The sequence below is a fragment of the Melanotaenia boesemani genome, chromosome 7, assembly GCF_017639745.1.
Source record: "Melanotaenia boesemani isolate fMelBoe1 chromosome 7, fMelBoe1.pri, whole genome shotgun sequence".
NCBI lineage: Eukaryota > Metazoa > Chordata > Actinopteri > Atheriniformes > Melanotaeniidae > Melanotaenia > Melanotaenia boesemani.
Genome location: NC_055688.1, coordinates 21,276,523 through 21,290,160, shown reverse-complemented (window position 1 = coordinate 21,290,160; position 13,638 = coordinate 21,276,523). Strand labels below are relative to the sequence as shown.

The 13,638-nt window shown below is 38.6% G+C and overlaps 1 protein-coding gene across 9 annotated transcripts in view; it reads left to right on the top strand.

Moving 5' to 3' along the window:
- atp11c (ATPase phospholipid transporting 11C) overlaps positions 1–12,384 on the top strand; it is a 46,488-nt gene extending 34,104 nt beyond the window's left edge. The window contains exons 12-31 of one of the 9 annotated variants that reach the window (XM_041989913.1): positions 670–867; positions 2,454–2,624; positions 3,000–3,199; positions 3,364–3,435; positions 3,538–3,611; positions 3,702–3,805; positions 3,913–4,094; positions 4,594–4,860; positions 4,947–5,124; positions 5,243–5,345; positions 5,435–5,580; positions 5,763–5,822; positions 6,434–6,561; positions 6,967–7,102; positions 7,190–7,255; positions 7,523–7,626; positions 7,740–7,896; positions 10,001–10,106; positions 11,804–11,835; positions 12,117–12,384. In XM_041989913.1, coding sequence (XP_041845847.1) covers positions 670–867; positions 2,454–2,624; positions 3,000–3,199; positions 3,364–3,435; positions 3,538–3,611; positions 3,702–3,805; positions 3,913–4,094; positions 4,594–4,860; positions 4,947–5,124; positions 5,243–5,345; positions 5,435–5,580; positions 5,763–5,822; positions 6,434–6,561; positions 6,967–7,102; positions 7,190–7,255; positions 7,523–7,626; positions 7,740–7,896; positions 10,001–10,102 — 2,448 coding nt within the window. In that variant the 3' untranslated portion in view covers positions 10,103–10,106; positions 11,804–11,835; positions 12,117–12,384. Of the gene's footprint in view, positions 1–669; positions 868–2,453; positions 2,625–2,999; positions 3,200–3,363; positions 3,436–3,537; positions 3,612–3,701; positions 3,806–3,912; positions 4,095–4,593; positions 4,861–4,946; positions 5,125–5,242; positions 5,346–5,434; positions 5,581–5,762; positions 5,823–6,433; positions 6,562–6,966; positions 7,103–7,189; positions 7,256–7,522; positions 7,627–7,739; positions 7,897–9,069; positions 9,161–9,997; positions 10,107–11,803; positions 11,836–12,116 lie in introns of those variants that run through there. The other 8 variants (XM_041989911.1, XM_041989916.1, XM_041989920.1 and 5 more) reach the window with 8 other exon arrangements.
- Positions 12,385–13,638: the final 1,254 nt, after the last annotated feature.

Here is a 13,638-nt window from a genome sequence, read left to right as displayed (position 1 = left end):
ATGTAAAAAAGGGATGGGGGTGTATTTACAATAACTTAATGTGTTAATGGGTCAAGTCGCGGGTTATACATTATGTCAAATCAAGATTTCACTGGGAGATCAACAGGTCGAGTTTGGTCATTCTAACCGGGTTTGGTTCGGGTGGCTGTGGGTCAGACCTGTGCAGGACTCTGGTCTTGAGGTTCCTAATTATACTGTGGTATGAAGAACATATATGGTTTATTGACCTTCGGTGGGCTTCGGATTTCCTCCTACCCAAACAGTACTCTGCATCATTTCCTTTTACTTGATGCTTTATCGCGCTTGGAATACCTCAATTTGTGTTTGGTCCACTGAAAAGTCTGTTTGCAAGTGAACCAAAGCCCCCGGCTTTCAAGCAGACCAGAGTCTGCTTCTTTGGTCCACATTAGAGTGTGGTTGGTGTTAACACTGCACCAAACAAATCGTACTATCCGTGGAAGCGGACTGCGCTCTGTTTAAAGTTGAACTAACAGCTCAGTGTGAACACGCCCTAACTTTCAATGTCAATCAGGATTCAAGCCTTGTATATTCTTTAAAGGATTATTTTTACCAATGGATAGTATAGCAAAATTGGCCATTTTCTTCTTGTCCTGTTCATGCTTAACTAAATGCTTGCATCTCCGTTTTTTTTTCTCTTTTTCTCAACAGTACCTAAAGATGTTCACAGACTTCTTGTCCTTCATGGTGCTCTTCAACTTCATCATTCCAGTGTCCATGTATGTCACAGTTGAAATGCAAAAGTTTTTAGGATCGTTTTTCATCAGTTGGGATAAAGATTTCTTTGACCCTGAAATTGAGGAAGGGGCACTGGTCAACACGTCGGACCTCAACGAGGAGCTCGGACAGGTCAGCCAGACGGAGCAAATTACATGGGTTTTGTCACTTTTTTGTGTAAACTATGCATGTTTGTGTCTTTCTTAAATCCTTACATTTTTACATAAGAAAAAGTGAAACGCCACAGATTTTAGCTTTTGAAAAATAGTGTAATAGCTTCAGTGACTACAGAAAAATATTTATATTTAAATAAAATAAAACTAATTCTCTAAGCAGTAAATATGGCAAATGTGTAGCATGTATTATAATAATAATATACAAGTAGAACATGTAAAAGTTAACATTTAGAAAAAGCTCAAAATGCATGTGACAGTATACAAATTCCCACACCATGTCTCTAATTTCATAAGATGGTGTATATGTGTGTACTTGATTCTCATTTGACACAGTTTCTCCATTAATTCTCCTCATCCTCTGAGCTGCAACTACTTGTGTATTATCATGCATAAGATGGTAGCCAGAGCAGTCTGATTCCTGCCCTGTGGAGTATTATCCTTGTCCACAAGGAGAGAAGGTTCCATACATGCTCAATAGATGAGCTTGCCTGGGTCAATACCTTTAAATCTGCCTACTCCACTGAGTTGGCTGATTGGTTTGGCTTTTTTATATGAAAGTATGATATTGATGGCTGATTTTATTGAAGCCAGTGAGAATTGTGGGGTTGGCTAATGCCATAGTCAAGTTGTTGTCCAGTATTTTTAGGTTGTGTGCTATAACCAGGATATTTTATTTAACATGAACGTCCTCTAGAGGCATTGTTACTGTGTAACTGCTTTTACTTTGTTTTAATTCAATCTTAAAACCCAAGCCAAAAAAAAACCAAAAAAACGTATTGACATGGCCGTGCATCAGTGTCTTTCTTAAAATGATGTGAAATTCAGTTGAGAAGGAGCAAGCACCTTCCCTACAGAATTCATGTGGACTTGAGTCGATATGAGACTGAAGCTGCAATCTGGGTGTAACAAGTTGAAAATTCTGTCTGATATCATATATATCAAGATGTAATGTGCATGAATATTTTGAATCAAGTCCACAGACAAGTAAGTGCTGCTTAAAAATGTGGTATTTACTCTACACAAGGATACACAAAGCTCTCTGACAAGATTTATGTCCGTATTGTAGCTGCCTCTGACAGATGTGCAGATTGGCTGAAGACTGTGGTACCTTGAATAAATATCATTTAAAGTTAGCATTTACAATATCAAAATGGATACATTTTTCCCAGTTTTTTAAAAAAAACAAAACAAAATTTCTAACACTTAAAGTTGACAACTGCTTAAAAAACATACAAATGAGGGAAAGAAAACAACTGCATGCTGCAAAAAAAATAAATAAAAAATGCCGCTAGTCTTCAGTTGTCCTTGTATTATTTTACTTTGACACATCTGGCTCAAACAGTCCTGCTTATCGGTCATACATCATTTTCCAGACTATTACTTCAAGGTGATGCTCCGTTAAACCGATTAATGCAGTGTAATTCTTTCTGGATGTTATCAGCCAATATTGTTATTGGAAGCTGTTAATGAGAAACCAAATTTTTATGGGTTTGGAAGAGTTGAAGTGTTTTTTTTTCTTCCTCCCAAACATATTTCCTCCAGGTGGAGTATGTCTTCACAGATAAGACAGGCACGCTCACTCAGAATAACATGGAGTTCATAGAGTGCTGCATTGACGGTTTCCAGTACAAGTACCAGGACGCAAGTTCCGAGTTGGACAGATTTTGCGTCACAGATGGACCTGTGAACAAACTGCAGCAGAAAGCTGGCAGGGTGGGTATTGTGGTGTCCCTCCATCTGTTGTAAAAGTCACACAAGCATTAACATATGGTCATTACATAGCTCGTTGCACAGAAAGACCCTTCGCAGGTCACCCTTGTGTAGTCTCTTTGACATCTCCAGCATATGCGGTTAACATAGAGGGGGAAACGGTGGCTGTGTGCGTTTGACAGGAACACCTGATGACTATTAACACACTGTTGCATTTCAGCAGTTAATTTGATAAGAAGTCAATTTAGACAAATGGCTATAAATCGAGAGCTTTATCTAAACTCCAGCTACTGTATATGACACTCTGTGGCTGTAAATAATTTTCCAGCAGAGTAGTTTATGTATAAGTGATGTATTAAGTTGTTTTTATGTTAATAGGAGAGGGAGGAGCTGTTTCTGCGTGCACTGTGTCTGTGTCACACAGTCCAGGTGAAGGAGTCTACAGAGCAGAGTCAAGGCCAGGAGGATGGAAAGATAGACCAGGTGGATGGTTTAGCACCTCTTCATCCACCGCAAGAGGAGGTGGGCTTCATTGCTTCCTCACCTGATGAGATTGCTCTGGTCATGGGTGCCATGAGGTATGACGGGCTGTCACGACTCATTGAATTGACATGAGTGTAGATGATAGTTTGAATTTTACAGAATGTGTTATCTTTAGAATGCCATTTTTCTAGGCTACATTTCTTTTGTATGGCACATGAGCTCATAAGTCTGAAATTTAGAGATTTGTTTCCATCTGCAGGTATGGCTTTACATTTCTGGGTCTTGAAAGTAAAACCATGAAAATTCTCAACAGGAACAAAGATGTTGAAATGTAAGTTGGTAATTACAAAGGAACCTTTTTGATTCGAATAACATTTTTCTTGTCAAATATATACTGGTTATTTAATTTGTCTGCATTTTACACCTTTTGCAGGTATGAGCTTCTCCACGTATTGAACTTTGACCCAGTTAGAAGGCGTATGAGCGTAATAGTCAGATCTAAATTAGGTGAGCTTGAGACTACTGTCTTATTTATCAAATCAACTTTTGATTTTTTTGTCCTCAGCTGCATGTATTATTGTGTATTTTTGTGCCCAGGTGATACACTGCTTTTCTGTAAGGGGGCAGACTCTTCCATCTTCCCTCGAGTCAGACAGGAGGAGGTTGAAAGGATACGATTGCATGTGGAACGTAATGCAACAGTGGGTGCAAAGCATCTAATTTTGCTTAATGTCAAAACTACTATAGGGATTTTACAGAATAAAAAACAGTGTTTTCTTATAGTAACGCTTCCTATTTTGCTGTTCAGGAGGGTTATCGCACACTGTGTGTGGCCTACAAGTGTCTTAGCGCAGAGGAGTACGCCCAGGCAGATGCAGGATTAAGGGAAGCTAGACTGGCTCTGCAGGACAGAGAAGAGAAGCTCATGGCTGTTTACAACCAAGTGGAGACTGGAATGAGTCTAATAGGAGCTACTGCTGTAGAAGATCGGTGGGTAACAACACAACATATTGTAACCAGACTGCTTTCTCTCTCTTCTCTTTATTAATTGATTCATCCCTCTGCAGGTGTTTTGCAGCAGTCCTTCAGCCCTTTGTTACATGCTACCAGATAACTCATCTTTTCTTATTTTAATCCTATTTCTAAGTCCTCTTCACCAGAGCTTTGTAAATGTAAGCTCATGCCGCCACCTTGTGGTTGTAGTGCTCTACGATACAAGATTCTAAGATTTGTCCAAGATTGTTTTCAACATGTTTTATAATTACAAAAATGAGAGAATACATACAGGATGAGTAAAGAAATTGATTAAATTGGATGAGTTTATTGCATTTAATCTGAAAAATATAGTAAATAAATAAATAAAAAGTTGAACCCTGATTTCTGTGGTTGTTTACCTGTTAAATGTTTATTTTTAGCTTGTTGGTGGTAATGCCTCAGAGTTAGTGGATTGTGATCTTATGTATCATGCCTTTTTTTTTGTACTCTGAAGACTTCAAGAGGAGGCTGCAGAGACAATGGAAGCTCTGCAGGGAGCAGGTATGAAAGTTTGGGTCCTAACAGGGGACAAGATGGAGACCGCAAAATCCACCTGTTACGCTTGTAGGTTGTTCCAGAGAAACACAGAGCTTTTGGAACTAACGCTGCGTACTCTAGAAGATGGAGGGAGGAGACGAGAGGAACGATTGCATGACCTTTTGCTTGAGTACCATAAGAAAGCAGTACAGGAGGCACCACCAGTAAAGGCAGGCGTCACCAGGTTGGTACTTAGACTGAAACAATCTTGGCCCATTATTAGATATGATCAAGCTCTAACCTGTTTTGTTTTTTCTCTTTATGTTGTAGGAGTTGGTCTGTAGCCAACCACGATTATGGTTTTATCATAGATGGAGCCTCTTTATCAATGGTGCTAAACTCATCCTCTGAATCCAACTCAAGTCTCTACAAGAATCTGTTTCTACAGATCTGTCAAAACTGCACAGCTGTGCTCTGCTGCCGTATGGCTCCTTTACAGAAGGCACAGGTCAGACCAGTTAAAGTGTGGAAATGGGTCACTAATTGTTAAATTTAAAAGGAAAGGTTCACATTAACAGTGAATGCATGGTAACAGGTTTTCCCACCTCTGTCTGCTCAATAAATAGATAGTGAAAATGGTGAAGAACTCTAAAGGCAACCCAATTACCCTTTCCATTGGAGATGGAGCCAATGATGTCAGTATGATTTTGGAAGCACATGTTGGTATTGGTAAGAAATTACTGATTAAGACTTTCATATGGGTAATTGTGGTCTTCTATATAAGGTAACTTGTCATCTTTTTGGTGTTGTTGTTTCAGGCATTAAGGGTAAGGAGGGTCGACAGGCAGTGAGAAACAGTGATTATGCCATACCCAAACTCAAGCACCTCAAGAAACTTTTGTTGGCTCATGGGCATCTTTACTATGTTCGCATTGCACACTTAGTGCAATATTTCTTTTACAAGGTAAGACAGACAGATACTTTTTTTAAACATCATGCTGATGGGTCAGAAGTTATTCAGACTTATTAAACAGATTTTTTTTATATTAATAATCAAATTAAACTTTTTATGCTCATAAGAATTCTGTTTGACAACTTAAATCAACCTGAGTAAATCTATTCTTTTCTTTCTTTCTTCATATGCAGAATCTGTGCTTTATCTTGCCCCAGTTTTTGTACCAGTTCTTCTGTGGATATTCCCAGCAAGTAAGTATGTCCCATGTGCTGTTGAGGTTCAGACATGTTCTGAACATGAAAAGAGGCAGAGCCTCTTAAATCCACGCCCCCTCCTGGATACCACACTCTTTTCCTCATATTTTCCCTCCCTTTTTGCCCCAGGAATGTATGAGATATGTTGAAATATTGCTTTCATGTCCAGTTCTGCTGCTCAGATAAATTGCATAAAGATGTTGCAGTCTTTATCTGTGTGTTTTGTCACATTGCTAAAAAATATGTAGAGCACATGGATTAATTTACTTGTACATTAGATATGACTTTTGTGTTTATATTCATTGTGTTTCTGGTATTATGTTCATATTAAAAACACCATCTGGGAATATCCATTAATAAGATAGCAAATGTACTATGTAAGCTAATTAATTTTTTTATACTTCATAAAGGTGGAGGTAGATTTTTGTTTTCACTTGTGCTCATTGTCAGATCTTTCATAAGTACATGAAAGATATTTACCAGCTTGCCTGTGTGACCCACTGTGTGCAAGTTATGCTGGTGTGTCTGAGTTTGGTCCTCTCCATGATATTAATCCCTGGTTGCCCCATCCCTCCCTCCCATCCTTCCCTTCCTCCCATCGTCCCCAGCCCCTGTATGATGCAGCCTATCTGACGATGTACAACATCTGCTTCACCTCTATGCCCATCCTGGCGTATAGCCTTTTGGAGCAGCACATTTGTGTTGAGGTTCTCCTGGACAATGCTACCCTCTACAGGTGAACTTAGGAATCATTTCTTTATCCTTGTGTGCATTTCAGTATATGGTAGATTTAGCTGTGCAACCTGTAGTTGCTGTTTTTTGTTGAGCATTTAGAAATGAAGTAGTAATGTTGTCCCATTTAACATTTTACCCTTTTATGAAATCTACTGATATTGATTATAACTTTTGCTCTGGACAGTAATCTTGCTTTATAAGAAAGTAGCATGAATTACACTTAAAATGAAACATTTTAGTTTAGTTTCAGTTCTCATTATTTTTGGGGTGGGATAGTTGTTCATAATCACTCAAATTTTTTATCATTTCCTTCTTTCATAAGTTATCAGCAAGGCATAAAATAATGACTTTGTTCATCTTCAATTAAAGTCCTTTTTTTTTTTTTTTTTATTTATTTTAATTCCAGAGAGATTGCGAAGAACGCCATGTTACGGTGGGCACCTTTCCTCTACTGGACCTCACTCGGAGTCTTCCATGGTTTGCTCTTCTTCTTTGGTGTTTGGTATTTGTTCAGGAATCCAGCCTTGCAAGATAATGGCCAGGTTTGTTTTAATCACCTTCTAAATGAATAGGAAGTGAAATAATTCACAGTCTGTTTAGTACATCCTCTTTGTCATGTTTGTCTCCAGGTTTTTGGGAACTGGTCATATGGAACGATTGTTTTCACTGTTCTGGTCTTTACTGTAACTTTAAAGGTAAGCTTGCACCCTGTTGTTTAAAGTCTGAGTAAAGCAGAAATACAAGTATGTGCTGAGTATTTCAACACACTTCTCCTTCCTTTAGCATATTAGCATCTGTTGTCCAACACGTTTCAATGCAAATAACTGATTTTGCTTTACTCTGACTTTATGGAAACGTGTAGTGTTTAGGCTTACAATAGAGGTTTTACTCAACACTGACTTTTGCCTAATGTTTTCTGGCTTGAAACACATGCTTTAAGTGACTTTTATCCACTTTTCCAGCTGGCGCTGGACACACGGCATTGGACATGGATCAACCACTTTGTAATCTGGGGTTCCCTGGCTTTCTACGTGTTTTTCAGCTTTTTCTGGGGAGGAATAATATGGTTAGCAACAATTCAAGATGAAAAAACAAAAATCACTTTTTTTTCCCCCATACTTTTCTTATTTGTGTTAGATCCAAACAACAGTATGAACTAAAGTGTTGCCTCTCCTGCAGGCCTTTCCTGAAGCAGCAGAGATTGTATTTTGTATTCGCCAACATGCTGAGCTCAGTGTCAGCTTGGCTGGTCATCATCTTACTCATTCTGCTCAGCTTACTGCCAGAGATCTTGCTTGTGGTTTTCCGCAAGCCCCGCGGACCCCACGCTCGACAGGTACAGCTGAAACAGACATACACACACAATTGCACTCTTCTACACTCTTCCTTTTGCCCGTAGGCCCCACTTTAGTTTGTGGGGGTAAGGTGTCTTTTCTCCTTTGTTCATCAATGAATAGCGATTGTCATCTTTAACCAGAGTGGTCAGTGACTTTTTGGACAGCTAGATGACCACTACTCCTTGATCCACTCAAGAAAGAGGCTCTGCAAAAGAAATCCCCCTGATTTAAAGTGCAGACACCCTCTTTACTTAAACCTGTTTTAACAGTTTAACCTTTTGTTGCTCATGCCTTTTATGTTGCTTGTTGAAACCAAGTCTTAGTGCATTTCTAAATAGATTTTAACAGCTTGATTGGATGATGGTAACGGGAGCCATATAAAGCAAAGCCTTTCATCATGGGTAACTGTAAAATTAGCTAGTCATGCATCTGGAGCAATATAGAGTTAAAGAGAACTGTTACTCTTACACCCTCCTGAACTTAAAAATAGGTTAAAAATAGGGTAGAAGATATGGGAGAAAATCCGATCACACATTCTATGCAAATGAAATACGCTAAAGGTCAATAACAGCTAACATCCAAACACACAGGGAGCACACACACACAAATATATATATATATATATATATATGTGTATATATATATGTATATATATATATATATATATATATATGTATATATATGTGTATATATATGTATATATATGTATATATATATATATATATATATGTATATATATATATATATATGTATATATATATATATATATATATATATATATATATATATATATATATATATATATGAATATGTATATAAATACATATATGGATATATATATATCTCTAGATATATAGATAGATAGAGATAGATCTATCTATCTATATCTATATCTAATCTACTACAAGTTTCACTTTTTGAATGGAATTACTGAAATAAACTTTTTCATGATATTATATGAGCACCCGTGTGTGAGTATATATATATATTGACAAGTTTCCCTATGGAGGGGTTTTTGGCTTTTTTTATTTTATAACATCTCAAAACCTTGTTTTTGCTCATTTTCTACTTTTTCAACTTTGTTTTCCTAACTGCTGCTGCACTGTGTTGCACTCTTATCTTTTTCAACTCTCTTTATTTTTTCTCTTCTCTCTGGACTGTCCTACCTAAAGATGAAACATCGCCTTCCTTCCTCGGGGACTTCCACTATCTTCATGTTGTCACAGACCGTTAGCACTCACAGCTTCTCATGGAGTGACTGAGGTCTCTTTTTTTTCCTCTGTCAGCATTTGTACTTAAATTTCTTTCTCTCTTGAGGAATTTCTGTGTGCTTGGAAACTTGGGGGTTTCCTACCTGTTCTGTCCTTCCTCTCCCACTGTCAGATTCTTTCCTTATGCTACAAAGTAACTCGGGCTGGTGCGCTATAGATTTATATCATAGTCCCACTCTGTTGGACATATAAAGTCAAATTATAACCTCAGCAATGCTATCTTTGGAAGGCTGCATTTTAAACCTTAACCCGATTGCTGTTCTTTAGTTGTGGTAAATTGGGTGGAATGGCACATGCCCAGCTTTGCCAGCAGTGTGGAGTAGGATGGGGTGTCTGTGCTGAAAGTGTGTAGTCAGTCATCCATCCTTGTCTGTCCAGTTGTAGCAGTCAATGTCTCCTCCCAGCTGCCTGTGCTGCTCCAATGCCTGCTGCCTCCGCATGTCCAGTCAAGTGACTGCAGCACATCAAAGCACCCCAACTTATCTGCATGAAGCTCGAGGCCACAACCTCATCCTGGATCCTCAGCACAGTTCCTGCAGGCCCCTGCATTGTGTCTCTTTGTGTGTTTTATTAATTCAAATTAGAAATATGTATGGAAAGCAGATATGTCACAGGTTGACCATTTGATGAAGTTAAGGCTTCTGAAAAATAAGTTTAGAAAGGTACTTGGACTGATTCTCATTGTCCAATGTCCGCCTGTCCACTTTTGAAATCTTTGTGAATGTATGTTTGTGAATATTTATGTCTGTGAGGGCGAGAGACCACCAGACGACGTGTTTGTTTGTCAGCGTAGTGACGTCACTGGTGTCTCTTGCCTCGCTCCCTCTAGAAGAAGCTGGTTCAGTCGAGTACAGGGGGCCTCCCGTCTCCTCAGTCTTCAGCCAGGCCCCTGCTCATGAGAACCTTTTCAGATGAGTCCAATGCTGTCATTTAAACAGGTACCAGCCAACTTTCAGGCCATTCAAGCCAATCAAATGACTTCAGAAAACCCCTCCAGCTGTTCTGGTCTCTAACTCTTTGAATTTTTAACAAGAAAATCAAAGGCATAACGCCATTTTCAATGGGGTCTAGTCTGTTCTTATGTGTTGTTTAAGCTGATATAGGCTGGCTGAAGAGGTGCATAATTTTTCTTTGTTTTGTGTCAATGTTTTTGTTAATTGTCAAGCTGTGCATTTATTTAACATATGAATGCATCTTTAGGCCCAAAGTTGTTGTACAGACACATGCTCCTTTCAGCCTAGCTTGGGATTCCCAGCTTAAATTACCTCCTGCATGTGCTTCTGACGCCATTATCAAACTTTTTTACTTTCAGTCCATCTTGTTTTCTAGGTGTGTCTGGGTGTGAGGTGTTGGGTTTTGTCTTCTTATCATGGCAGTGTGAAAAACTAGAGCTGGTTTGATTACATGTTTAGTTGTTGTTTCTTATGTGCACTTCCAAACCTGTGTTGGTTACTGTCTGTGCAGATGGATGCATTTCTGAATGCTATGCTTGAACTCAGTGCATGTTGTTAAATTGGTGTAACCTCAACCCGAATGCTGCTGCATTACAGGGGGCAGACAATAAAATATCTAACATTAAATAAAATCAATAGAACAAAATATGGAGGACATTTTTGGGCTTTAAGTAATGTACAGTACAGTGTAATTCCAGGATACACTAGCTGTGAATAAAAAGGATATTTGCACCTTATTGTGCACTTATAAAGCATTTTGTCAAATTCTTACAGGTGTTAGTGTATTTATCTTTCTTTCTATCTTTTGTCTGCCCCCTGAAGGTTTGCTGTGGAGAATGGTCACAATTTTCCATCACTATTCACCAGGGTCACCGACTGCATTAGAGGTTGTTCACATTTGATGCTAACATGCATCCAAGTTAAACTCATAAGTTAACAGGGTTAAATATGTTTGTCCTATGGTGTTACAGTGCATCTCCCCATGAGTCACGAGTGCTCGTGATCAGATGTCATTTACCCACTCTGTATACAAATAAACATGGCTTACATCCCAGATGAGCAAGAAACGTGACATCAGCAGGTCTTTTTGTAAAAATGACAAACATTCAGTAACTGAACGACATCATTTAGACTTTAACACACCTCAGATTCACTGCACCTGCATTTAGTGAAGAATTATTTACAGACTAATCCTTAAAATTAGTTGTTGAACAGACACTGTATGGGAGAAGTTAATAAATGTTCTTCCTCCAACACACCTGATTCAAATTAAACGGATCCAGCAGCCAGTCAAATTCTGCTCAGTGACTCATTAATTTTAATCGGGTGTGTTGCAACAGGTAAATATCTAAAACTTGCAAGATTGTGGTTCGAGGCATGAACTTGCCTACTCCTACTATAGAGTCTCCTGGTTTGAAAGAAAAAAGCAGTCCTTGTTTCCACTGTTCTGGGTTCATTAAAAGGCAACTGCCATAATTGATAGGACAGATTTAGAACTTTGTAGGTGATCTCAGAATGTGTCTCCAGGAACCATCTTGGACCACCTATGAATGTGGCCAAAGTTATCAGACCTGATCAGGTATTCCAGGATGCATGTCAGCAGCAGGTCTGAACAGGCCCTGAGCACCAGGCTTTTTGCAACAGCTTTCACTTTTTAACCTGAATTTTTATTTTCCCTGTAGCTGTCAGATGGTGGCCTCATACAAACATCCAGGTAAACGTAGAGACAAATCCTACCTTTTAAATCTTCCCACTGAGCTTCAGCAGATCATTTGACTTGGTTAAAGTCTGGATCATTCTTGCTACTAATGCTTTTCAACTGATGGTGGAAGGGAAACTGTAATATTGTTGTTCCTTCTGTATGTAATGCTGTTTGGCCAATCACTGCTTATCCTCTGATGATTTGAGATGATTTCAGGGCATCTTGTCCTTCTTACTAGCATTAGCTCTTGATGAAAGCATAAATTAAAGTCTGTCCACATGTGCTGTTTTCAGATTGCAGCTGTGACACCATTATCCTACAAGCACCTGAAGGAGCGCCAGTAAAAGGCAGCTGAGACTCCACAGCAACATCAGCTGCTTTTGGGGTTCCAGCCAGAGCCATTTGAAAGGAGGTGAAGCAGACGACCCCCAGAAAAAGAAGAAAAAAAAAAGATGTGCTGACTTGGGGTGATTTAGAAGTCATTTGACTGTTTCTTATCCGTCCTATTCTTCCTCATCTACCCGCCCTATGCATGCCTGCAGAGCAGTGCCCTGCATAGTTTTTTAAAAAAAAATATCTACTCAATTGACAGGCATGATATTTTTTTCTTTCACTTTTTTAAAATTAGCTTACGGATAAATACATACACGGCTGCTGTGTCAGTAGCTCTTTACAACTATTTTAACGGTTGTTATATCCACCCCAAGAATGATGCATCTGCATGAAAGATGGCTCATAAGCAGACTTTACTTCACTGATGTTCAGCCGCTGTATTCCACAAACCTTTTTTTTCTCACCACCTATACTTTAAGAGGTTATCGTACTTTACATTTTTTAAAGATTGTGTTATAGAGAATATGCTCCTCTACGGATCCAAATTATTTAAGATGAAAAGTTACTGAATGTTTTGTCAGTCCATGTTTAACCTGCACACAGACTGTTAGAACAGTTTTTGGGTTTACAGATATTTATGTGGTTTCTGATTATATTGTTGAATCATATTGAATATTAATGTATAGGAGTGATTAATGGAGGCCATATTACTGCTCAGTCCAAAAAAGTGTGTGTGTGTGCATTTGTATTTGATTGAGTGATAGATTAAAAACTTTAATCTATCACTATAAGCATATTCCAGCACTGAAACAATGCTTGGAGCATGATGTAAATCTTCCAGCCTCAGAGATCATGTAAGAGAGTCCAATATTAAAAATTAATATATGTGCTGTACTCTATATAGCTTAGAGATGTATTTTAGCATCTGCTCAAAGCCAAAAAAGATGAACGCAGTGCGATCAGATTGCGTCCACTTAAGTGTGACCTGAAAGCGACAGGCCTGTGTGTGCATGTGTGTGTGTAAATGTACTGGGTGAGAATGGCCACAAATGCCTGTGTGTAATGACGACCAAATTTACTTGAACTTTGTTGATGTAGTTCAGTTAGACATTTTCTGCACTAGTAAGGAAATTTGTGTCTTCATTTGGAATATAATCACTAAGGCACATTGATATAAGCCTGAACACACATGCACATTGGATAGATAGAATATATTACACAACCAGTAACCCACACACATTATATGCATATATGCACACATGCACTAAAGCCTAAATGAGGTATTATATTCCTTATATTGTTTCCATATTTTGTCTCATAAGCTGAAGTTGGAATTTGAAATAAACCAACTTTAGATGTGCAGAGTCAGCCTAGCTGAAGCCACTGTGAGACTCTACTCTCTGTTGTTGGGTCAGATGTGCTGACCAGCAGGTTGGACTGGTTGGCCCCTTGTTTCTTCTTTAACCTCTTAGATGTAGTGCT